The sequence below is a fragment of the Homalodisca vitripennis genome, chromosome 5 (assembly GCF_021130785.1).
Source record: "Homalodisca vitripennis isolate AUS2020 chromosome 5, UT_GWSS_2.1, whole genome shotgun sequence".
Lineage (NCBI taxonomy): Eukaryota > Metazoa > Arthropoda > Insecta > Hemiptera > Cicadellidae > Homalodisca > Homalodisca vitripennis.
The window spans coordinates 10,378,307-10,406,260 of NC_060211.1; the positions used below are offsets into that span (position 1 = coordinate 10,378,307).

Genomic DNA, 27,954 nt, shown 5'->3' on the forward strand with positions numbered 1-27,954 from the left:
CATGACCTATTAAGTGTTATCGAGCTGACTGATAAAGACAGTTTCCTATAAGATCCTCAATAACACTTACAAACTGCCGTAATTAGAATCGTTGAAACTGTTTTACTAAAAAAAGTAGACATCGAAATAAGAAAGAAAAATATTATTCTTATGCAATATAAAATTTGTATTTTATAATAATTTTATTATAAAATACTTTAATTACTTTACTAATTACTTTAATAATAATTTTACTTTTTTTTAATAATTACTTTATTATTATTAATGATAACTGTCATAATACACTAACTAACATAATAACTATCAAAACGCTGTGCACAGCATCTAGTGACAGACTCGTCACCACGCACAAGCCTCTGTGGCCCACGTGGAACTAATTTCATTCGTATTACGTGTACCATGCTTGTTTGTAAAAATTTTGAAATAAAATTTGATTTTTGAAATTTGATTTACTACACTCTTCTGGACCTGACCTGGAAGCAAAAAGCGAGTCTGTTAATTATAACCGGTCTGTGTGCGTTCTCAGGCCCAGTCGTCTTCTGAGATCGAACAAAACGTATTTGGATTCATCCATGAGATAAAAGCCCAACAATATAGTAACATTTTATTTTACAAAATAAATATACAAAAAAGAACGATTTACACCAAAGTTTACAAAAAAAACTCTGTAACGGACCAGATTAGAATATGAAGCGATTAGGTCGATATTAAACATACTGTATTTTTCGCCAAGATATAACTCAACTCCGTTTTTATAATAAAGAACATTCATTAATTACATACAATTTTTTTATATTCTTAGTAAATATTTAGTTTTTTTAACGACCGTTCGATAACTAAATCCGTACAAAAAAGTTGTGAACAACAAACTCGGGATTCTGACCCGAGAAGGGTCCCCCATTATCTAATTATTAAGACCAACATCTGCTCCCCACATCACAATACGTCCTCCCACCCACCCCAGTAGCTCTTTATGAATGCAGATGAAAGGCTCCATTCATCGCGTCTTTGTTCTTGTTCCGTATCATTTTATTGCGGCGACAGAACGACAAAAATAAACCGTTTGAAAGAACAATTGTAAATTTGTTCAACTATTCAACAGCAATTACTACTGGAAATATTGAGCATTTATATCTGAAATGTGGAAAAATATTGAGGTTATGTCAACTACACGATTGGATGTTATCACAGACCAACCAAATCTAATCTTTGTGTTTTTAAAAAAGTACAGGTAATTCGTCAATTTTAGTTCATATTTAAATTTATCGTATCCTAACTGAAAACCAGTAATTAATAGTTTATGTCTATATTTACAGTCATACGTTTACTAATTATACAATAAAAAATTTAAACTACACTAAGAGAAACATTTTAGAGAATCAAAGTTTATTATTGACGATGGATTTATATGTTACAAAATGTAACACTATCTTTAGAGAACTGGAATCTATGTGCTCTTTTTGAGACAAGGTTAAGCGTACACAATATATAAATACTAATCAATGTTTGTAACATTTTTCTAGAGGCTGTGGCGCTGGCAACTGCACTTGTTCTGAATCAAGTAGTCATGTCCAACATAACCTCAAATTATTAAATTCACAGAGCACAACTCGGCAATTGGCCGATACTAACCAGTACTAAAAACTCGCTCGATATACTCTACATGTATATAACAAAATTATACCTATTAAATAACGTTTGCTTCCTTTAGTATAGTTATGGCTGGTTGTGTCTGCCTTAGTGAGCTGTGACATGTGGCCGTATCCTTTGCTTCTTAATAACCTTCAGATCACTAATTCGACATTGAATCAACATTGACACACGGTTTTTTCAAAGAGGAAAGAACACAATGCTTGAAAAGAAAAAGAAACAGTTCAACAACACTTTGGGCACACAAACCAAAGCTCCTCCCTATCATAATCTGTGGAATGAAATTATTTTTATTTACTTACAATGGTGAAGTTTAAGAATCTTTGCTTTACTGTCATAATCTCCAATTTTATCAACTTTAATTAGAACAAAAGAACCCATGGTTGAGCGGTCTAGCGACTTTCAGATAGAATAGAAATAGATAACCCAGGTTCTAATCCTGTCTGTGACCTTGCATTTTTTATGAGTACCATCCACCTTGTACTATTTGACTCTCCTATTTATTATGCTTGATAGCACAGGCCAGTGGGCCATGAAGATGAACAAAGACTTTCTTTTGTAATTCATTACTCCTATGGTACTATTTTTATGGTTCGTTACAGGACAATTGAAGGCAATTTGAAGTTTTCTTTAAAATTACTTTGAAAAATCTTCACATTAAAACATCTATTTTTTAAACTCTGTTAGCATAAAATTTTATGGCTTTGGTTATCCTGAATTGCTTTTTTATGGATACACTCACTCGGGCATCCTTTCTAGGAAATATAAGTGAACTTTTTAGTCACTGTTACGACTTTGCCCATTTCCCCAAAATGGGATTTTGGGGGGTGGCTTTTTAAATGAAAAGACCCATAAGGTTGTTAAAAGAAGAACAGTGGAAACTAGAGCTTTATATCTCAACCCAGAAAAAAATGGTAGCTCATTTAAATTATTTTAAAACTAATGGAAGCAAAACATGAACATCCACATTCAGAAGGTAAATAACTTCAATAGAAAACCACTTTCCTTACAAACTCAAACCTGATTTACAGTTATTACCTGCTGCAGACAGGCCTGCCAACCTTATCTTATCAGTTTTTAGGGAATTTAGTATCATGTTCATTTTCTGGATGGAGTTAACAAAGTTAAGACATGTGATACTTTACATTGAAATGGAGTGTTTAAGTGAAAAAGAGCTTATTATGATCCCAATGATAAGAGGCTCATTTTCCATCTGTCTGCTTTACCTCAAAAAAATATATGTTTTGTGCTTCAAAAATTCATAACTCACATATGTATTTAATTATAGCATTTAATATTTTTATAGTATCCTGTCTTAGACCTAAATTAGATATAAAAATGAAGGAAAAAGGTAACATACAGCAGACTATATTTTGTGAAATATTTTAACCCAAAGTGCCTAGAAGACAAATTAAAATAGGTTGAAACTAACTACTAAGAGAATTCAATGTCACTGATCTAGTGTTTTTTCACATGTAAGTACATTTTTTCATAGGAGGATAAAACAATATATATTAATTTTCCTAATTCAGTTAAATTGGTACCTGATTCATAAAGAGCCCATGAGGTTACAAACTTTGAGGTATCGTGGAGAAGGAGAGGTGTATAAATTTAGAGCTAAACATTTTGTTTGAAAACAACTTAATAATTATTTTACAACTGCATGAAAATCTGTTTGCATTTATGAGTAAATTTACTATTTAGTTTTTATGATATTGCTTAAATTGCAATGAGAATATTAATGTTTAATAAATTGTTTAATATAAACTCAATACGCCTAACCTACTGTGAAAACATGATCTGTGAAATTATATTCTCTCAGTTACCTTATACTTAAGTTACCAAGCTTCTTGTCCTTTTAGTTAATTTTTATAAATATTATAAGTCTTTATGTAATCTTTCGGTTTTCTTTAAATTTCAAGTTATTTAACCATCCACCATTTTGAAGCAGGCAAACAATGCTATAACTTAAGATTTATGAGTTTTGAATATTTAAGTAATAAAACAGATGGAAATGGAAAATTAAGTGAGATAACATCCGTGTTAACAGAACTATTTTCATACAATGTTTCAGGAATCACCTCCTGAAATTCTTTGTCAGGGTAAATATCCATTTTATACCTATAAAGTAATGTGTTTGTCATCAGTGTCCATGTATAGAATAAATGTGTATAGTTAGGATAAACTTACTTATTAATAAACACCCATGGAAAATTAGCCTTTATTCTTAATCAATCATCTAATTATGCAAATACTTGTATACAATTTAAAAATAAAACTGCTACCTTGTTTAGTTTTTGTTTTTATACCAGTGTAATTTTAATGGGGAGGTCCACATGATCAATAATATTTTATAATAAAAGGTATTACATATTGTCATTGTTACTGGTGAGAAAGCTAATTTTCACTACAATTAACTGTTTACTTTAGGATCCTGAAAAAAGAAATTCACTTATCCCATATCAGTATCAAAAATTGCATTTTAATCTTAAAAAAGAACAAGCTACTTTTAGAAGTTACTTGTTTAGTTAAAATTTGCTTTGCTACATCTTGAATCACAATCAGCTGGTTTTATTCACACGACAATTAAACCAGACAATTAGATAGTTTTAAATTAGTGTCATCTCTAGAATGGTTTTTGAAGTGGTTTCATCCTGAATATCCAATAACATAAAACTTAGTCACTAATTTTTTCGTAAATTCCAAACTTTATGGATAGTATGTTTGATTTAAACAGGAAAAGTTTTTGGTTGTATATTAGCAGGAATCACTGTTTGAATCTAGTAAATTCAAGAGGGTCACTATTATTAGGAAATACCTTCCTTCTCTTCCTACATTTTCCTCTTTCTGTTTCTTTCAAAGATATTTTTTAAATGCAGCTTTATTGATTTGTAGAAAATTAATACAAAATTATGAGTGCATGAATCAAAACTGTTTAAACGAGCTGACAATATCATACTTCTCTAGCCAGTATCTATTTAACCAATATCTATTAGAAACCAGTGTCTATTTAAATCTCTCATTCCCTTTGTAGATTGATTAGTTATTGCTTGAGATATGGATTCTTGGATAGGTATAAATAGTTAGAATATGGATGAAGATCTGAATTGTTTATTTGCAAATAACTCGGATATGACTAGGTCCGAGTCTTAGACCCTTGAGTTTTCATCTGTTTTATGATTCTGGAAGAAAAGAGCAAATGATACCCAGGACTCATTTGCTTTCGTGTTTTGTTTATATTCGAACAATAAGGAATTATCCCAGCCATTACAGAATTTTGATGATAGAAACAGTATATCGCATAAAATTATTTATTCTTAAGTTCTTGGGTTTGAATAAAACTTTTGCCACCTTATTTTGTTTTGTAACTTAATTTAAGAAGCACATTTAGTAATATCAGTTTTTTTCTGTATAAATAATTAAATTGTATTATCTTTTTGATCAAGATTCATAAAATGTCAGATATATCTGGTTAATAAGTTGATTTTACTTTATTATTAGTTTTATTTAATACTTATTTACAAATTGGATAATATTAAGATAAAATTTACAGTACACAACTGGAACTAATTAGATAAAGGAATTTTTAATGAAATTGAAACGGAAATAATTAGAATATACAGATTTTATTTCCTATGAATGAGAGACAATGTGAAATTTATATAAGTACCAGTTCCAGTATGTGTTTTTAAATCTATGCGAACACTGATATTCAATAAATATTGGCCTTAAAGAAATTTTACTCTGCAAAGGAGTAACAAATAGTAAGGAGATAAGGGAAGTGGGTCACCCATTCAGGGCAAAATATAGGGTATGTAAATCAGAAAGGGTGTGGACTGGGGTGATCAGGTTCATTAGCATTCAACCACAGGGTTAGTTGTTTTTTCTGACCCCGTTTTATTGCCTGACCTTGAATAAAAACTTGTCTATCATTATTGATTGCTTTTAGAATATTAAGTGTATATCAATAATTCCATAGCAGCAATTTAAATTTTGTTCTTGTTATCAGCAGGTTTTTGTTATAAATGTTTGTCACTCACATTTTAATATTGGTTTTTTTCCTCGAGTAAATGGATTATTGTTTTATGATCATGGCAAGTGGAAGATAAAATCTCCAATTGGAAGATGAGATGTGCAGAAATCCAATGAAGGTAAAAATGAAAATTAATCAAAACTACTGCAGTGGAGGTTCATTCACCCAAATGGAATTGGCTTAATTGTAAATATAAAAAAAATCACCAGGATTTAACCAGCGAGTTTTTATAGGATAGGAAGATCAGGAATACCTTTACCAAATTGGAAGATTGTTCTTTCTATTCTTAACACTAAATGTTGAACCCTCAATGTCACTTGGTATTACACATAATGTTCCTGTGTCCAGTAGAGAATGAACCTTCCAATTTGGTAAAGATAATGTACTCTGTACCCTATCAAAACTATCCTACCAAAACTAATTTAATTAAATTGTGTTCTGTACAATATATTAAAATCATTATTGTTTAAACTTTCACACAATTGCAGGATTCGTATAAGAGTGACAAAAATATATATTGTAATAAGCATTATCTTTGTCAAAAATTATAGCAATCTATCCAACAAATGTTTCAACTTATAATCATATCTACTCATTCATATTTTTCAAACAGAAGGGGAAAGTTCTAAGCAAGACGGATGGAATAGTTAAATTTAATGATAATTCAAGAATACTGAAAAGAGTTATCTGTTAAATTTAGTGACACTGTTTTAAGATCAAAGCAAAACCTGAGAATGGTCTTAAACTTAGGTGGAATGATAAAAGTTGAGAAAGTCTAAAAAGGAGAAACTAAGAAAAGAAGAGGATGTCAAAATTTACTATTGCAGTGGTAAGGTTTGTATTTCTCCTAACTTTCTGGTACATGCTTGATGTTTGGACACACTGCTTGTTCTGTTGTCAATTTTGACCTTAGCATGTTCATCACGATGCATTGGTTTGTTCATAGTTTTTGTGCATGCCTAACCTTATGCTTTGAGTTTTATTGTCATCTGAAGAAGAGATTAGATTTCAGTCTTCGACTGAGTACAGGAAATCCTGGATATGGATTTTCTCCCCAGTCTCTTACCCTCTCTGGTGCATACAACATGTGTTGTGTAGTTCTCTCGAACTAATAATTTTCTTCTCGTATCAAGCACTAGATACAAAGTCTAAGAATAATTTCTGACCACAGATTGGATAGTGAGCCTGGATCACATATTTGCTCCGGAGATGAATCACCACTAAGATTTTCCACAGTAATAACACACAAGTGATAATCAAGAACTGAATAGACTTCACTGATGTTTGTGATTGTTTTGTACACTAACCCTCTCAAAATATTTATAAAAATTGTTACCACACAATGATATGAAAGTTTTGGTGAAAAGGGCGGAGGTTTACCATATGGGGCATTATGAGTACTGGTAAATTTAAATATTTATTTTTATAACATGTTGAAAAATAGCTTTCATTACCAGTTCTAAGATTGAAAAGAAGAAGATATTAATACTTAAGGTGCTGAATTTTCAACAGTGTTGTTATAGACTACTGCCAGGTTTTTTTTGCTGCATACAGAGTTTCTTCATGTCAGTTCAAATGTAGCCTTTTTTCTGCCCACCATGATCAACTTTAGTGATAACTCATCACATCATGTCATGGTTGATAAATTCAGTACGGATTCTGATCGTCATCGTTCTCAGAAAAGTTACATTACTGAATGCCTAACTCGCAACAAAGCATCGGACAAATTTAAATTGATAAAGTCTTATTACAACTAATGCCTGCCATTCCAACTGAACTACAATCAAAACAAAACAAACATGCAGTAGCAACTTCAAAAATGAAATTGAAAAAAATATGTTTTGTTTGTAATATCCAGGTAAAACTTCATCATGTGTTTTTTTTTAAATAATTCCTTAGTTGAGTGTAGCAGCAATTAAACAACACTACTGATAAAATGTAGACTCAAATAAACACTAATAGAGGCCAATGTGTATCACCTTACAGATGTCAGGCATCATGTACCAAAGCAGCTGTTTGGAACATGATAACATGGATGTGGCAGTTGAGCGCCAAATTTAAAACCTAGTGGTAATCATGCAAAAAACATAACATGAAATAAAAATTGTCTTTATTAAAAATTAATACATTCCTGGTGAGTATTTTGTTTATTGTAGCCCATTACAGAATTAAATCATATAGTTTTAAAATGTTGAGCTTAGTAATTTTCAAAATTTTTTTATTTATTTGTAATAAACAAAAAAATGACTTTAAACAATCTAAAAGCTACCTACAGTGATCATTATTAAAGAAAACATTATCTGAAAAATTGAAACTAAACTGAAACTCTTATCCAGCAGGTTTTCTTCTTTATTTCTATAGATATAGTATGAAGAAACTTAAAATTTGTTCAGTGAATTTTGGTACATTTCAGGCAGAAATTTTATAGAATAATGTCACACTTTAATGTTGAGAGCCTCTAACAAGATTCTTAATTTTTTTTATATAATAAGTGAGCTTTTCAACACTCTAAGCATTCACAGTTATTAGATTTTTAAAAATTCTAAAACCCCTCTGAAAATCATTTTAACATAATTCAGAAAGGTGAGAATATAATTTTATATTTATTTATATTTATTATAAATAATTTCGCCCTTGTGAAAACCGTAATTAGTTCCATTAATAACATCCTACTACCTTACCACAGGCCACTCATTATGACTCCTGTAGATATCTTTCAAAGAGTTAAAAATTGTACTTTATTCAATACCATTTAGAAACATTTTATTTCGTATAAACACACATATACCTTATAACACATTATATATTTTCCTACAAAAAATTATAGCATGAATCTTTGTTTATTGTGATAGTCTTACACTTCCAGATGAATTAAAAATCATCGTAGTAGGTTAATAAAAAAATTAAATTACTTTACACGATTTTTGTAACACATAGTTTCAGGAATTCAGTCAATATTAAAATGGAATATCATAAAATTTCTTAATTGATTACAAAACATTGTGCAATTTATTTATGTCCAGTTGAATTTGGCACTTTTAAAACAATTAAACTAGCACCTAAAAATCAAACAAATAATACTTTAATGCACTTAATATTCATTTAAAACCATCTAAAGTTATTTAATAAAAGCTGTATTAATAAAAAAAAGAACCTGGTTATTGTATTGTATTAGTGCCGACACTTAGAAACAAAAATGTAAAAGCTAGTATAAAAATTAATTGCTTAGCAAAATTAATGTACTAAAATTTAATGGACGTTTGGTGTTCAAATAAATTTGAACAATTTTTCTTAGCCACTAAGTATTCTCAAAGGTTTATTATTTGTAAAATTTTAATAAGTGTCAATAGTAACACAAATTTGTGGCTCTTGTGTATATATTTTTGTGTGATGCTGTTCTTTAATTAATTGATATATGTATATTCCAAAAATAATGTTGGTGATTCTAATACGATTGTTTCATTTTCCATAAGTAGATAAACAAAAAAAACTCTTTTTCTTGTTTTACATGTACTTTTACAGTAGACACAGACATGTAAATAGATATCGCTATGTACACAGCAGCATCGGAACCTGTTGGTAAAAAGTAAGAGTAATTAATCAAAGGATGTCAGAATGGGTGGTGTTCCCATGGAAGGAAGGGGTTGGAACCGGTCCCAGGGATAGGGGTAGGAGGGTTGGAGGGGTGGTGGGGAGACAGCACCCTGTACCTCTCCACTCACCTGGTCTCTCTGTCTTGCACAACATTAGTGAACTCAGCCTCGACCAACTGACCATCATAGTAAGTGATCAGATCCTCAAACGGATACTCATAGCCTTGCAGACATTCGCACTTGTAACCTCCCGTCTCGAAGCCCCTTCCCAGGATTGGGACACACTGCAACACACCAACATTTTATTGGATTACACTTTTTACAGGTAAACTTACTGAACATTTATACTGAATTTTCCTAAAGTAGAAATTTATCAGAATATAATTCTAACTACTGTAAATTATCTTATAAAATTACCGAGTGTCAGAACTTACGTCTTGTAACGAATAGCAGCTCTAAACATATGTTCTATTTTCAAATTTAATTTTTGTAAAGTGTTGAAGTTTTACCGGATGTGAAATATTCCTACATTGTCATCTCTAGTGACTGTGCAGTGGTTTATTGAGTGATACGAGTGACACTGAGTGAAAATAAGGTACAGACAAATTAAACAGTGACTGAGTGAACTAAGTAATAACTGGACTTGGGATAGACAGGTGAATTACAACATTTTAATATAGAACATCTTCATCCCGTGATTTTTCGTATATAGATGTATCCGTATAATATAAAACTGTGTAAACTAAAAGTATAGTGGTTATTGTAATCTTATATTAAAATTTGCAAATTTTTATTTAAGTCTGTAAAAATATTGATAAAAATACTTAACACTACACTTCACACAAAAACTATAATTTCTTTCCTTTATTTTAAATATTTCAAAGAGTGCATTTCAATTTATTGAGTTCTTATCATGTACCAAAATACTTGCACAGCCTCTAACTAACAAATACTATCGACTGATCTTTTCTAACTGCTAATCTTCTAAATAGAATATTCCGTCAACTCACGTAAGATGATTTCTTGTCACATTTGTGCGTGTCTTTGAACGCGTTCGGAACGTAATATTTATCAGAACACTGATTTATGTCAAGTTGAGTGAGATCCATCTTCACAGCCACGACTCCTCTGAAACAAATAAACTCACACACATATAACAACAATTTAGGGTAACGTTTTCTTAACTATCACAAAGTTAAAACTTATAAAACCCCAATAATACTGACACAAATGACAAGAACTATATCATAAGTGAGAAAACACATTACCGATTTGCAAATCAACTTGAAATAAAATTTAAAAACGGGATTTATAATAATACAAATATCTTTATTTTATATCTGAACTTAAGCTACATATTCTCTCCATCATGTATTCACTAACAAAACAAATTAAGTCAATATTACGCAGAAAAATTTGCTTTACATTTAATGAATCCGTATTGAAATAAGGTGTGCTTGGCTAACAGAAATGGGTAAAATTGGAAAAAAAAAAAAACGTTTTTTAATGAGCTTTTAATTGTAATACTAAAGCGGACTTAACAAAAATCTTAATAACTTTTTTAAACAAATTTAAAAAACATTTCAGTTACAAAGTATCAGTTTTTAAATTGCAAACTTTATAATTTGGAAAATTAATAAAAAATTATTTGTAGTGATTTAAATTCTAAATTTAAGAACCAATTCAATTCAAACTAATTTCTAAAAATTGCTACTTGAAATATCCAGCTTATGATTGAGTGATAACATCTAAACAACCCATTTATTTAAATATTTAAAGTCATTACCTACTCTTGTATTTGTAATGCAACACTTACTTGAATTCCAGTTTAACTTTCAAACTGTCCCATCCAAAAAACGGTGCAGCGTAGGTGATAAACCACTTGGGCACTCTCCCGTAGCAGTCAAAGTAGGGGGTCGTCCAGTAGCCGTGATCTAGATTGGCGGCTCTGAAATTTACATTACAAACTCAAATTTTGCAAGTAGTTATTATTATTTTGGCACTGGAAATGGCGAAATATTAAAATTATCCCTTGCTAATTTAAATTCAAGATTGTAGATGTTTTGCTAGTGACCTTAGAAAGGTGTAGGGAAAAAACAATTTTCTGTTATTGTGAAACAGTTATGAAAAGATCTTACTGTAATACGAGAGTAGAACAAAATTATAAAATAAGTCAAATGTTACATTGCACGAGATAATTGTTCACAGGTCTGAAATATAAAAATTATTCTAGAATACTAATTTATAAACATCTGTGTACACCAATGACTAAATGTTGGATTAAAAAAAAAAAGATTTCATTAAAATTTTTATATCTTAACCACTACAATAATTTACAATTTATTGAAATAACTGGTCAAATTGGCATTAGTATTAAAACTAGATATAATATATAAGAAACATTTCTGAAGCGTAAAACGATTTACCTGTAAAAGTTTGGATAGTGCTCGTATTTTTTTAGATACTCCCCAGTTTCGTTGAATCTAATTTTTATCTTCATATAGAACTTCTCCAGTGAATCAAAATTAGTTGACCACCTTTGCTTCAAAAATTGAAACCACTGTTCTGTTGTGTAAACTTCGTCTAAAAAATTAAGTAAAACAAATAAACTCACAGACTAGATCAGAGATATAGGTGAAAACAACACATATTTAATAAATTAAGAAGACAATTTTACATTCTTAATTAATGAAAGGACAAATGCATAAATAAAAATAACACGTACTGCAAGTGTAATAATTTGGCAGATAAAAAGTGTATGGAAATCACTTGAAATAGATTAAAATTATATTTAAAGAATACAAACGTTATTTTACAAAATATACTTTACCAGATTTATTCAGCCTTGCCAAATCTTCCATTTTGAATTTTCTCGTGTTGAGCTCAGTTTTGTAGGCATAAGGAGCAAAGAATGTCCTGTTTGTGAACTTGTTCCTCTCCCAGTACGTTCCAGCAGCCCAGATTTTACTGTCGCCCATCACCATTGCTAGGGTCTCGCCCATCATTTGATCCTCAGACAAAGGCTTATCGGCTAAACGCTTTCCTGAATACACTTCTTTAGGGTCAGATATCTGTAACAAAATATATGTTGTTGGTCGCCAAAGTACGTTGCTGGACTAGAACTTTTCACATCAAGATAAAAATTGTGTGACTAGTTTTCAGCTAATACATATTTAGTTTGTCATTTTTTACAGTACTCAAAAGTCAATTCAAGCCATTCATGTATAACAGAAACGTGTAATTTGAGTTTGTTTCATTAATTTAAAGAAGGTTTTGGAAAAAGAACATTTAAAGCATTCAAAAAATTATACAACGCAATGCAACTGCTAGTAGCTAGGATAAGTTTGTTACAATAGTGTAGTGTGTTTCTATTTTAATAAATCATTAATGACAATACATTTCTAAAACAATGCTGTAACCAAATTCAAGTCCTCCACTGCTAAAATTCGACTTTAAGCAAAGAACAAGACAGCAGATGTATTTTTCACGAATAAACTTGTCATATGATTTCACTTCCTCAGTGATTTATTATACGTGTATAACTTTTAATCTAAATTTCTATTCTTAATCAAGATAAACAATCTTACTTGTAAAAATGCACTGATAAAGTTTGCCAATCTCAATGCCATTTTGGCTTCATTGGCGAAGAACTCTTCAGCTCCGAAACTAACATCACCATGAAGATTTAAATCTTCCTTCCTGTAACTACAAAAATATTTATTTTAGATAAAAAAAATTTTGTATATAGTTAAATACATGATTGTTCAAGTTTTTATACAGATGCGATTTTTAAAAACTAAATCTTTCAGTATTAAAGTAGATTAAACTATTTAAACATCGAAACGAAATCAGAAAATAAATAAAATCAATGTTATACAAATACACTTTTTGACAATCATCAAGGTTTTCCAGTTCAAACTGTCAGCAGTTCAAATTTTACCGCAATATTAATCAAAATTGAACTGTGATAAAAATTTTTCAAAGCGGTTTAAGGTTTAAATCCTTGATTATCTTAATAACACTGACTGCACTAACCTAAGAAATAAAATTATTGTTTTTATATTATAATCACAAACTTACTTCTTGCACGTTCTCTTATTGACACCTAAAATAAATTTGAGAGCCTGGTCAACATTCATCTTGGTAGTGTGTAGAGACTCTGGGCCTGTAGATGCGTTCCGGTACTCATAAAACATGTCCATGTACTTTTCCCTTATGTAAGTAGGTGCCTTGTTCCACTGAATCGGCATTTTGTGTCTCCCTGCAAAGATCACAAATTTGTGACTAATATTGTAGAATTACTTGTGTTACTAATCCCTTTCATAGAAAAACAGGTAAACATCATAATAAACTAGAGTGTACTTTGGTAATAAATTGATACTTTAAAAATAACAGTCAAAATATCCAAAAGATGGAATCCTTAAAGCAGATTTTATGAAGCAACTGGATCCTAAAATTAGCACATGTTAATAATGTCAATAGAAGCCAATGTTTGCTTAATATATAAATTAGTTTTTTCAATTGGAATAATACAGAAATAAAATTGTTATGTTACAATTTATAAAATTGTATTTACATTATAAGATTTTTCAGATCAACAACAACGGTAAATTTGCCCTTGATTGTAACATAAAACGTGTGCGATTAAAAGATACTTACACCCGATGCTTTGACAGTCAAACCCGTTGTAGTACTGCTCCGCTGTAGCCCTCTCCACGATCTCCCCCAAGAACGGGCGCCTGACAACAGTAGGCAACCTAAACCCAGGGCGACACCTGCACTGATATCCCCCGCGCCGGAAACCCCATCCGTGAATGGGTTCACACTGGAAAAACATTTACAATCGTACGATTACAGAAAAAAAAACCATTATTTTCATATCAAGAAATCCTCGAATAATAAATATCTGAAACGATTTTGTTCTTAATTTTAAGTAATTAGGCAATAGTTTCGCAAAATATATTTAAATATTAAACACTCGATCTGTACAATGTAATAACGTTAATGTAATATAAATGGCATAATTTATAATTTTGCATACAAATTCAAGGGTATAATTTTTTTATTTTATGAGAAATAAAAAGATATTAGTTTATGTAAATGTGAACCGCATTTACTTTGTAAATATTTGTCACAGACACTTTGCAAAACATATAATACGTGACAGGCTATAATAGAAATTATCCTTATGAGTCAAGAGATATGTCATAATTACTACTCGTATAATACAAGACATTTATGACAATTTACTTTGTTCTTTGTTATAAACTAGGTATACCTTTTACATAACGTCATGAAAAAGAATTACATTTCTTACATGTCATGCCTGCCATGGGCAGATTTATATACTGTGTAATTGTATTTTTTCTTAAAATGTGTATTCTTAAGTACAGTGATTTAAATTAATTAAGTTATTCACCAAAACCCATGTTTCAGGTATTAAAAATAGACATTCAAGTGTGTTTTCTGTACTGAATACAAAAGACCATTTAAGAACATATAATTTTTATGTCAGTCACTTAGTTGAATAAACACTCTTTGTAAAACACACTGACATTTGATTAAACATCACTGAAACAAGACGTGTTTTATACACCAAACTTGATCTTACCTCGGTAGTCTCTTTCTTGCATCGAGCCGTGTCTGCAAAATGATTAGGTCCGCTATTTCCTTGCCCTTTAGGGCACTGATTGATATCTATTCGGTCAAAGTCCATTTCCAGTACAGAAACTGCAGTGTATCTAAACAAAAAAAATTAAAAACTTACATCGTACACTTGAAGAATCCAATAAACTATGTATTTCTCTTACAATTAATTATGTTTTATTTAGAAACACTACTGTCTGTCTTTCATTTTTTTTTATTGTTTCTAAAAATAATTAGGCCTGCTGGCTTGTATAGTCCTATCTTATGTACAATGACATAAATTAATGTATAATAGGCTTAATTTCCCAAATAAAGTCTACATGTTCTTGATGTGGGACTGAGCTACAACAGGATTTCAAATATTTGTCACCATTTGTTGCATATTTTAGAACAAAGCTGTAAAAATAAGACACCATCTATTGGTTTAACTATTCAAAAAATAATTTAATTCATCACAATACAAATTAAACAACACACTCCTCTTTCTTCTACGAGCATCCTGAAATTCAAACTATAGTTAGGTGAAACTTTGTAGGGTTTGAGTTATACCAATAACAACTAATACTCACGTAGGGTATTCAATGTGCCTGAAGCTGGTGTGTCTAGGGTAAATGTCAGCTATGGGCACCACAGCGGCTACCATCCACTTGTTGGCTCTCCCACAGTCAAAGTAGGGTCGGGTCCACTTGACAGGCCCTGGCACCTCATCAGCCCCTGGCCACAAATATTATAATTAGTAAAATTTATCTGCTGAATTTACTCACTTAAAACAATTTTTAAATGTACTACTTTACGACATAGTTCAATTCCAAATTAACCCTTCGCACATCACTAATGAATCCATTAACTTTCCTGTAACATCAAGACAAGTAAATGTTTTTCATTAAATTCAAAGCTAACTTTTATTATAGCTAAATTTTAAAAATAAAAGCAAAAAAGTATAAAACAAGGCATTTTACTTAAAATTAGCGTATTTATTGAAAAAATAAAGAACTAGTTACAAAACTGTTTATTTCTAATAAATTTAAATTAAATTAAATACACCTCATCGCACTATAAAACAAGATAAATATTTCAAACTAATCAAAACACTACCACATGATGAAGAATAATAACGAGATACGTAGTAGACGTGCACTTGCGACAACTGAGAAAGCAGTAATACATGCCACGGATATGTTTGGTTATGGCTCTGTAGGAGACGCAGAACTGCCGAGCAGGTGGTCGGAGTTAGACAAAGGTCGTTCCCCTCCCCTGCCGCTGAGTGAAGGTCATTTATAAATACCTTTGTAATCGTATTAGTAATCGTGATAATCACTGAGCGTGCACTGGGAATTTCGAAGGCCTTTTGTGAACTAAAAAACACTCCAAGAGACATAATATATAATACTGGATATAACTGTATTTGGCCTTTTGGTCAAAGTCTACAATTCTAATATATCCGTCTATGGCGTGCGAAGGGTTAAGAATATCATCTATTTACTGTCTTTCACTCCTGATCACTTTTATTTTCATTTTACATCCATAGAAACTGGATAAATTTCATCAATAGTATTTCTACAATGTGAATCTCTATTTTGCAGATAACTTGAAGAACTAGGGGTCTGTCTTGGTGATGGGTTCAAAGCTATGGAAATGCGCACATTAGGAGTTGCCGTACGAAGCAATGTAAGTAGACACAAATAGCCTACACTAGATGTGAAGTAATTGAGTACCTTGTACTCTATATCCCTGTGCTAATCTGATGCACAAAATGAACACTGTATTTTGCGGTGTCAAAGAGGACGGTTAAAATCTTAATTTGACACTTTTTTGTAAAAATACTAATTTTCAATATTGTTTCCATCAATGATATTACTAAACTAAAGTCATAATTTAACATGATTTTATTTATTAAATAAAAAAGTAGGAAATAAAAAAATGGAGTGCTTAGTTAAAAATTAAATCAAGTAACTAATTGGTATGGTACACTTTTTTTGCATAGAATTACTTTGTGTTCAAAAGAAATTCCTACAATTGTTGATATACGTCTCCAGTTTTACTCAATTTATGTAAAATAAGATATAAGTTTACAAACTTTTTGAGCAAAATATATACAGCTTAACAACATTTAAAATCTGTTTTTCTAAAATGGCCAGTAAAGTATAAATTATTTTTTTTAAATAAACTAGTTCTGACAGTAAAAAACGTAAAAGCGTATGTACGCAGTTGAATGTAGCTGTAACAGAACCAATGTGCAGTAATGTGGCAACAGAATGTTTGAACTAAACCTGAAGGTAGCCAACACTATGTTACAGCTCAACTATAGCAGGCCCAGGTGGAAGCTCACCTGGGGGTCCGTGGAATGTGAACGTTTCATTTGTGTTGTTTGCATACCGAATCTCCACTTGGTAAGTAGTTTTGGTGTCATGTCGACGTTCCACCTTGTCAGGTAACCAAGATTTATACCTGCAACACCACTTCAGCTTTAATTACAAATAGCTTTACAACCCTTTGGTGACAATTTCAATTTTGACTCTTTCGGAATTTTTGGTTTATATATGAGTGACAGTGTATAAGTATAAGTTAGATTTTCAAATTTTTATATAAAAAAAAACAATTTTGCTTACAAGAGGTTATAAAGGGCTGAAAATTGTATGAAATAGCATGTGAGAGAACACATAAATTAAACAGTTATAATATGTTACCTTGAAGGTGCATAACAACCAAATCTTTACACAGTGGTAACTTGTAAAATCGTTTGCATTTAAAAGTGATAAATTGAATATATATGATGTTCTTGTATTTTCTACTGACAAGTTACTTTAAAGAGGAGTGTTTTAACCCTCTTTTCCTTTTTATAAGCTGAGAGTTGATAGCACTTGCGGTTATAGAGGGTTTTAAGCGGGTTTTCTATAAGAACTAAAATTAAAAACAACTCTACGTGTTACTGATGGTAATGAGGAAAGGTATAGTAATTAGTTCATGGAGGCTGTTTTACAAAAACTAAACATTGTGGAGTATAAAATACTACACAGACTTAAAACATTTCAAAATTATAAAATACGCATTGTTACAATTATTTTTCATTTTTAACTATTTTAGTGCAATATCTTACATAATTTTTTATGCAATTTTGTAAGATCTACAAAATTTTCTACCACATTATTTTTAACCATTTTGTAGCAGTAAATGTAAATGCTTCACTGAAAATTAAACTAATATATAATATTGTATAATATCATCTGCTTAAACTTTCAAGGAACATAATTGTAACTTTTTAAAATTTTTTATAAGGTTTTTTTTTAAGATTTACTACCTTAAAGCTATTTGGTTTGAAAAATTCATATAAATTCCTAGAAATAAACCGGTTTTGAATCAACTGTACTATGATCAAAACCACAACAGCAGACGTAAATGATGTGACGATAAGTCCAGTTAACTGGTAAAGATGTTTACAAAAATTCCGTCATAACCGTGCAAATAAACAAAAATTAAAGAGTCATATAAAAAACAAATCCAATCATTATTGATGTATCTGCTTCACTGGAATGTTGCTCATCCAGCTTGAAATCTAAGCATCTGAAGTACACAAACAATGTCTTCTGATTCACACTGGATATATGGTGTGGACGTACAGTATCGCTCTTGCCGCCTCGTATGGTAAACACCACATACATGCTAATTAGAGGGTTAAGCAACAAAGCATGTGTGATAGATATTAGTAGTAGTTGGTAGTTTTTTCTCCTGTGACATTTTTCTGTACCATTGTGTCTTTGTGATTAAACATATTTAATCTATTAGTACATGATTTTATTATATTGTTATTCTAATATGTTTCACTTTTTAAATGGTATTAAATGGTTTTAAGAGTTACAGTTTCTTTACTATACATATAAAGTTGTTTTATAGTGTTTAATAGTGAATTTCTCTTGACTGATGTATTGCTGAATTGTTTAGTACATATATATTTATCCGCACTCAAACTTACATCCTATAAGCATTTACTTGTTATTTTAAATTGAATGTGTATATATTTTAACAAACTATTTGAGATCACAATTTATAGTATTTTTTTTTTCTCAACTTTAATCTGAGCCATTTCAAGTATATTGTACTTGATGGGTTTCTGACCTTCACTCGACATTGGGAGCTGTCAAAATGCCTGTTATCAGAAAAAATCATATATATATATATATATATATGTGTGTGTGTGTGTGTGTGTGTGTCCTAAACTTATCTTTGGAATATATTAGGATGTGAATGATTGAAAGAATAAATCCTTGAAAAATGAACAGATACAGCACTGACATTAACATGAAATAATTCAGTACATGTTAAGCAGTTTAATAAATTCAATACTGTTAAAATACTATCTAATATAGGCCCTACTATATTGGATACCTCTCAAAGATTTTCGCAGTCATGACGTCTTTATTCATGATGAATATAAAACGCAAATTACTGCAAATATATGTTCTGTATGTTTTTAACCCTACAAACCTGGCATACGGGTATGCTGATTTGTCTTATTTTTGTTTATTGTGTACATTACAAGTATTTGAAAGTGCTGCGAATGTTGGAATGTGTAAATGTGTCGGAAAGCACACTGGAATGCAAACCACACCAAAAAAAATCAATGACCAGTGCCATTCTTTTACTGTCATTTCATCTGACGGGTGTGGCACGCCATACGGATATAGTGTGCCTATGTGTTAAACATAGATACCAGCACTGGTAAAGCATTTTGGTATTTATTTACAATACCGTGACCATGAAAAATGGACTATAGCCAAGTATTATTATCACAGGTGCATATAAACTGGGGGGAAAGTATATTATTGTATTATATTGATGCCTTTCGGGCATTATTGCGTTAAGGATGGAAAATAACCGACAAAATTTTGTCGAACAACACTTGGAGGGTTAAGGATCAGGGGCATCACGTGATCTGGGATTCGACTTTTGCAAGCTCGAGTTAATTTTTTTTCTAAAAGAGCAAGCAGTGCGCAGCAGCAGGCAGGCATTGTTGAAAGGATTAACGTACTAGATTTCAGTAAAATTGCCAGATGTACTGTCAAAAACAGAGTTTTCAGAGGATTTCAAAAAAATCGTAACTCCTTTGATTTTCGTTGCCGACAAATTTTTTCTTCACTATTGTTTTCAGGAAAAATTGTAGTTTTCAGGAAAAAAAAAAATGAACATACCTTTCCATGGTCACGTTATTGTAAATTGATACCAGCATTTTTAATCATATATCCTCTCCCAAGAAACAGAAAATAAATTTAAATTAGGTAATTTTTTTTATTTCTAAATCTATACTAATTGTATCCGGGTCACATTTCTTCAGCACTTTAAGGGTTAAAATCCTAATACTGTAATATCACTTACATAGCATCTTAAATACAGATATACAGTATTAAGTACATATAGATAAAAGTATTGATTGTAAATTTACCAGTCATTTATCCTGTAGTAGTCTGACGTATAGTCCTCGCTAAGGCTGTTATTTGGTATTCCTCCCAAGTCCTTCACAATGAATGTGTTAAGAGTAGAAATACGTTCTAGATGTATGGGATCGTTAAAATCATCAGCACTGCAAACAAACAGAATACATGTCTTGTAGCAATTTCATATTGAACAATAAACGAACAGAATAGATAGGTCATAATGAACTTGGCTTTAAATAAAATTTCACTAAAAAAATATTTAAAATTCTGATACCATTAGCCTAAGCAATTTAGCTTAATCATGCTAAAAAAAAAACTAGGAACCTTATATATAGGATAGGATATGGAAACATATATTGTGAAATGGATCTAGTAACATTTTCGCTACCCTGACCTTTAACAAAAACAATCCCATGTGCTCGCCAACATTATAAGCTAGGCTATAGCTTATCCCCAAAATTTCAAATTTGTTTTCCAACAAATATTAAACAAATTTCTATCTAGACGCTTATTTAAGGTAGAGTACGATAAGCGGACCCGGTTTTCTATATCGAAATTATCAAATATTTAATTATTATAGCCATCGATATAATCAACCGATAGTAAATCATTTTAAAAATAACTAAATCATCTGTACACACATTTTCATTTTATAAACGCAATTTGTTCTAGAAGTAGGATAACTTCTTTCAAATAAAAAAAATATTTAACTTTAGAAAACAGTACAAAATAACACTAAAAGATGATTTATACTAGCCTACTGTGTCTTCCTCAGTTTCACGATGTTTGTTTTGTTTTTACATTTCTTCATTATTTAAATGTCATTCTTTCTACCACCCATCTTAATTTTATCGTTTGATTATTGGTTATGGTTCTTTTATTATTAATGACATTACGCGGTTGTTTACGCTATTTCTATTAATTTGAAACATGTGACTTTAATTTAGAATTTTAGATACATTGTTATCGATTGATAGTTCTGTTATTCAATGTATAAAGTATCGATGATTGTAATAAGCGATATCAAAACCAGGTCCGCTTATCGTACTGTGCCACTTATTTATTGTTTATGTTATAACAAAATAAATATTAGTATTGGCACACATCCGGCAATATTTTATTGGATATTATTTCTTTTCTACCAGAAATTTGCCATTTCTTCAAAAGTTGCGTTTATTTAGATAGCCTACGCTGTTTAAACAAACGCTAACTTATCATTAAGCATTTACTAGGTTAGGCCTACTACAAGTATTGTATATATATATATTCTAAGTTATTACGATTATTATTAGTTAAACTGTTAAAGCTAATGCCCATGGGAGATAATGAGTTATCGGTTATCGTTACTCTTTGTGTAGAATTGTTGTGTAGGCTATCAATAATTTTATAAAAGTTTGTGCTAATTTTTACTTAACTCATATGCTTACCGGAAGGTCCTTGGTGCAAATTTTGGCATTGTTTTGTTAAAGAACCCTCTGTATGATGGTGAATAAGCCGCATTTGGAGAAAAATATATAGCACTTGCATTTATGTAAGGATTTGCAGAGACATCTGCTACTGTTGAGAGAAAATAATACATCATTCCTGGGTCGTATGTATCGTTAATAGCAGGTCTTATGAATCTGGCTTGAAGAATGTAGCTGAAGAAAAATGATCTAGTAAGAGCCAAATTGTGCAAGTGCAAGAGGGCAGTTCGGTTAGGAAAAACAGGGTTTACATTCACTTCTTTTATATCTGGTTTATGAGATAACGCATCCTCTGGCAAATGTAAATCACCCATGTGTTGAATCGGACAATTATCTGCTGTTACTTTATCCATTCTTAGTCTAATTTCGTCGAATGGATCCCTGGCTTGCCATTCATATTGACAGTACACGCCCACAATAACGAAAAACAAAGTTATAACTGCATACATTTTAAAAGAATAATGTTTAGAGTAAGGCGATTGCTAGATAATAAATTGAAATAGTCCGTGAAACATATTACACACACTTTTAAGAAATATATCCGTAATTACGTACAATATATACTTTATTTTGAAAACTACGATTCACAAAAACATTACTCAGCCTACTAAACCAAACACAACACAGCGATAGTAGTGATGGGAGAATCGAATACAGAATCGAATAGTATTCGAATACAACCAGAGTATTCACATATTCGAATACATCAAAATGAATTCGAATACTTTGGAAATGAATACAATTTCTCTGGAAGAATTGAATTCAAACCTGGAGTATTCGTTTATTCTGACGAATAGTATTCAAATAAAATATCCAAGAGCTGTATTCGTATTCATATGAGGTTTAAAATGAATACATATATGGAGACTTTGAAAAGAATAATTTAGGGGAGATTCATAATTTGAAAAAATAATTACAAATTTTAACACTTGAAAAAATGTATAATTATTAAATTTTAAAATACATATTATTTAAGAGTTACAGTTCTAAGCAATAAAGACAAATATGAATATTTATTTTATATTGTTGTGTAAAAACAAAATATTATTGTATTAAAAAAATATTGTATAAAATATAATATAATATAAAATATTTATAAATATAAATAATATAATATAAAATATAATTATATAAAATATTATTGGCTTCAGTCCATTTATACGGTAATTAGTGACAAGACCTGCTGTGGAAAATAGTCTTTCAGACGGAACTGAAGTACCAGGTAAACAAAAATATTTCTTCTGAAGTTCGTATATCATGGGTATGACTTGTTTATACGAGGCACCAAAAGCCAAAGTATTCGAATACAGTGGTGAATTCGTGACAAACAAGTGAAATAACCCAGGAACAATAGATTGCGGGAAAGAAGTAAGACAGGTCTAGAGACCTGTCTGTTAGAAACGCTCAGCTGAGCAAAAGTATTCGAATACAAGTATTCGAATTCATATTCGAATACAGGGGTGAATTCGAATTCACTGTATTCGATTCTTTAAAGTATTCGATTCTCCCATCACTAAGCGATAGACGGCCAATGAGCAATAGTCTAATCTTTTTTCTGTCCAGTCGACAGACAAGGTTGGGTCGTTCAGGATGGCCACTAACAAATTTGGTCGTTCTCTTAAATGACTCACACACAACAGCCAAAATCCCTACTTATATGCTCAGGCCTATTACAAATTATATTTCTTCTGGCGGCACGAACAGATGAAATTTACACTTCATTTGTATTTATAATCTAGAATTTATTCATTTATTCTCCCAACGGTTTCACCAATTTTACATAGAGCCGAGTAAAAAAAAGGTTTATTGATTATTACTTACTATTTTGTGCAATACAGATGGTACAGCGTCTCTTATATTAATCGTATAGTAATACAGATTACTCGAAATATGTTGAGGATGGAGCTTGTATTGGCTATTCTTAATTTATTCGCTGCATAGTAAATATCTTTGTGTTTACTTTTGTGATGTGTCTGATGAAAATAATCTTGCTATAGATAGGCCTCACAACAATAAAAGTTATTAGTATTGCGTCCTCAATGCAGTAAATAAAAAAAAATACTTGTAATATTTTAGGAAATTTTCAAACTCTATCTTCTTGAAACCTTATATCATCAATCATCTTGATATAAATTTATAAACTTTTAATAATAAAGTTTCGTAAAACGTGTACTTACTACGACTTCAGAACTTGTTTTATTCATGGAGTCTACATATACTTTTGAGAGACGATTATATAGTTTTAAGATTTCTCATGGTACACCTATTATGATAAATTATACAAGAGAAAACGATCATCATAATATCAAAGCAATGATTAAACAATTCTCCTCGTGGACAACAATTTAAATTAAATGTTCATCTTAAACTATTCGTTAAATCTATTGAAAAAGACATGTTAAACTTTATATACTTGCCATATTACCGTGCAGTTTTAAACGTTCAATAAAAGCCACATTTCAGTTCAAGAAAAGTCATCTCAGGATTTCTTCAGACTGTGTAATTCATGTGCAAATTATATAGATCGAAACGTTCATTAAGGCTCTACAGTGGATGCTTTAAAAACTAAGTATTCAAGAATCAATACCTTCTTCTTAAGGTTAAGTATAGGTAGGCTTCTAACACTGAGTGGTAGACAGTTATACCTCTTTATACTTTAAAAGGGTAGTAGCTCAGTGAATAACTTAATCTAAGCCTGGATAGAACCAAGTTCTTACTACTTCTTGTATTCTGATCGTGAACATCGGCATTTGTCACAAATGATTTTCCAGATTCCTTAACACGTTCGCTGTGGGCTACTGTCCGGGCAGTTGCGTTACCAAAGCTACAGAGCTCTGTTATTTCACGTGTAATGTGCTGCAGCCTTGACACTGATATCTGAATCTTGTTCTATAAGAAGTATACTTGCCTTCTGTTATCTCAGTTCAACCTGCTAATGCGGGACTACTATCCGGATAATGTCTGTGAAACACATACATAGACGGTCCTTCGTACACGAATGTGTGTTATTTCTGATATTTCAATTGGTCAAACAATATATTTGTGTCTGCTTTTTTATTTTGAAGAAACCACGCAACAGTGCTGTGCTGTGCAGAGCCACGCTGTTTTACGCTAATTATGGACATTCCAGGGACTTGCGTTGCTTATGGACAGAACCGTGTGAAAATAAACTTATCTGGAGTATTTCTAGTCCTTCTGGATACAATACATCACGATTAGTAAGCTGTTATGATTTTGTATCTACTTAAAAGTGGCTTTGCCAAAACTGCAGGCAGTGTCGTCAATTACTTACAAATATGAACGTAATATCATCTAATAATATGAATTTTATAGCACAATGAAAATATTACCAGTGTTCTCCGAGACTTGAACAACCTGTTCCGTGTATTCCATCTGGGAGTATCCGTAAGGAGTTAAAAATTATATCTTATTCAACGCAAGTCCGTGACGCATGGCATGATAAGAACATACTATATTATGGAAAACGAACAAGTTACCGGTTTGGTATTCTACTATAATTGAACCTGGAATAAAATGACTATTAAATTGTTAATTTCAAACCTAAAAATGCTAAAGTTAAATGTAAAAATCGAAAATTGATGTGCCTTATCATATATTTCGATTATAAGTGTAAAGTCTGGTGAACCATAGATTGCTCTCAGCAAATAAATTTTAAATCTGTTTCATTTATTTATTTTTGACATGCTTCTATATAACTACTTCTTCTTACAGTTGGCCATGTTTATATTTTAAGTATTAAAACAATCTAGTACTATTCACTGATGCAAAAATAAGATTAAATACATTTTCTTTGAAAAAGAGCACTCATTACATACAAAAAGTTAATACATCTCCATCTGTTTTTAAACAACAATAAACAGTGACAAATTGTGTTTTAATTTTTGTGGTATTATGGCTTACACTCCTTTAAATAAGTTATATCACTTGTAGCCTTTTCCCGTTAAGGAAGTACTACAATAAAAACAGTTAATATATTTTTACATCTTCCAAAGACGGGATGATTGAGTGTGTTTTTTATATTTTTGGTTCCAGGGGTTGTAAGAATAAAATTATTTCGGTAATATTATGTTTTGGAGTACTTATTTTTGTCGGGATAGGTGAGTATCATACTACTTTTTGATCATTCAAAAATAATAAAGTATTAATTCTTACTATAAGTATTAGGCTTACTACAGTAAATAGTAGTAATTCAATTTTGTTAATTATGGCATATTTATAATTAATTCGCGTTCAGAATCTACAGAACGTATATTTTATCAATTATGATTTTTTGTACTGGTTAATCATTAATTCATTTAAATTGTCAAGTGCCTGTTACTACACACACGTATATACACATGTACTTCCACGTAAATATCGTGTATTGGCTAAACAGGTTTGTAAACTCACTTCCGCTTAACTTTCCCCTTCCGCCATTCAGTAGCCGGCAACAAAGCAGGAAGGAGGGCTTCCCTTTCAACCAGCTACGGGGTCTTTGGGTTGGAGGCTGCCCTTGCGCGTCCTCTTGTGAGCCCCTTCTTAAATGTGATCACGTTGACGTTGTCTGCCGCCATTTTCCTTTTGGAGGACTCATTCTAACCGAAAATTAAGGTAAAAATATTAATGGATTCTGGAGTAATTCTTAGCTGTTCGTTGTTTTTCTAGTCCGAATTTTGTGTAGAATAGTGCATAGCTTGTATTGTGTTCTTCAGTTTTGTTAGCTAGGTTCGTATTATGTATTAATGTTATAAGCAAAATTTCTTTTCTGTCTCAAAATGCCGGCCGGTTATGGCTTGGACTACTCCTCGTTACATATTATATTATTTCTTTCCAAAATGTAACGACGAAACTTTTTAGATGATTGGTCTTATCTCCTTGATATTCATATTATCGTAATTATTATTATTTCTTTATGGAGAATTGAAGTTTATCTTATGTTAGATGATTTTACGGAAGATGTGAAATAAGGGTGTAACCCTACGTATAAAGTTTTATATTGATTACGGAAATTTTAATTTATGCCTTATCCCGTATAAAGAAATAAGAAATCTTCGTTGTGAAAATATGTCAGTAAACTTACCTAGAATTAGGCTATTAAAGGGTTAACTCTGAATCTGAATGAAGGATTTGTTTCTTAGAGAAAATCTCAATGGTTTATACAGGCTTGGTGTATAAAAAGTGATTCACTTGCCATATAAGCTTTTTCAGATGTTAAATAATTAATGTAAATTTATGATGGTAGTAAAAGGGAAACCAGATCTCTGATGTAGTGTATGAAGTGACCAGGTGGGAGGGGCTGGATAGGTGTCATGAGGGGTGATTCTCCCCTAAAGGACTTTCATTTATTTTGACTCTTGGACCACAATTATTTTAATTTATTCCTTACTGTAAGAGGATCTTCTTATTCATAGTGAGTTTATTGACCTTTTCTTCATTGAGAGCATTTTTCTTCTAAATAAACATACATTGATTTACCTTATTAAGTAGCTTAGGCTATATGCTTTATGAAAACTATTTTATTTTATCATAATTAAAACTCTTACAGACGAACAGACTTTATACAAACTTTAAGACTAGTTTATTTGTAATTTGGTTTACCAGACTATATCATCTTAAACGCTAACCATAATAGGATTCTACAAAGCCGCCATTTAATTTAAGTCAGTTATTTTTGGTTAAATTTTACACCCAAATTGATGTAGGTTAGAATTTAACGTGTTCCCCCTCATTGTGGTTATGATTTGAGCTAGGTCTGCTGTAAGCGAGATGTATAAATGCTATTATTAGTGTAATTTCTGAAATTTATTAATCCTATATTGTGTGATTTAGTCCAGTGTTAGTCATTTAGTTAAATGCCAGCTATTTTATGTGTGCTCGTAAGAAGTGCTAAAAAGTTTTTGATTTCTTTTTTTGACAAATTTAATTACCTGAAGTCGTGTCGTTGTTTTAGATGTAAACTACTTTTAAAACTTCAGTTTAACATTTAAAGTTCTATTGAAATTGCGTTTCGTTATATTTTTAACTTATATAAGTAGGCCTAAGTTTAATTAATTGTAAGTTATCGATTGGCTCAGAGATACTAATTAACAAATAACCTATTGTGTGGTAATATTAATATGAGAAAATAAAATAAAATA

General features: G+C 31.0%; 2 protein-coding genes across 3 annotated transcripts in view; one reads left to right on the forward strand and one right to left on the reverse strand.

The window, feature by feature from the left end:
- LOC124361795 overlaps positions 1 to 22,444 on the reverse strand; it is a 40,089-nt gene extending 17,645 nt beyond the window's left edge. For both annotated transcript variants that reach the window (XM_046815772.1, XM_046815771.1), the window contains exons 1-13: positions 21,779 to 22,444; positions 20,360 to 20,497; positions 17,252 to 17,370; positions 15,492 to 15,636; positions 14,888 to 15,017; positions 13,936 to 14,101; positions 13,357 to 13,537; positions 12,864 to 12,981; positions 12,107 to 12,347; positions 11,703 to 11,859; positions 11,093 to 11,224; positions 10,287 to 10,404; positions 9,406 to 9,560 (exon numbers count right to left, since the gene is read on the reverse strand). In XM_046815772.1, the coding sequence (XP_046671728.1) occupies positions 9,406 to 9,560; positions 10,287 to 10,404; positions 11,093 to 11,224; positions 11,703 to 11,859; positions 12,107 to 12,347; positions 12,864 to 12,981; positions 13,357 to 13,537; positions 13,936 to 14,101; positions 14,888 to 15,017; positions 15,492 to 15,636; positions 17,252 to 17,370; positions 20,360 to 20,497; positions 21,779 to 22,266 (2,288 nt within the window). In that variant the 5' untranslated portion in view covers positions 22,267 to 22,444. The remainder of the gene's footprint in view (positions 1 to 9,405; positions 9,561 to 10,286; positions 10,405 to 11,092; positions 11,225 to 11,702; positions 11,860 to 12,106; positions 12,348 to 12,863; positions 12,982 to 13,356; positions 13,538 to 13,935; positions 14,102 to 14,887; positions 15,018 to 15,491; positions 15,637 to 17,251; positions 17,371 to 20,359; positions 20,498 to 21,778) is intronic.
- A 3,836-nt stretch (positions 22,445 to 26,280) lies between these two features.
- The window catches only part of LOC124361796 (heterogeneous nuclear ribonucleoprotein Q), a 37,065-nt gene continuing 35,391 nt past the window's right edge, over positions 26,281 to 27,954 (forward strand). The window contains 1 exon segment of the mRNA XM_046815774.1: positions 26,281 to 26,428. The gene's annotated coding sequence lies outside the window, so the exon portion shown is untranslated.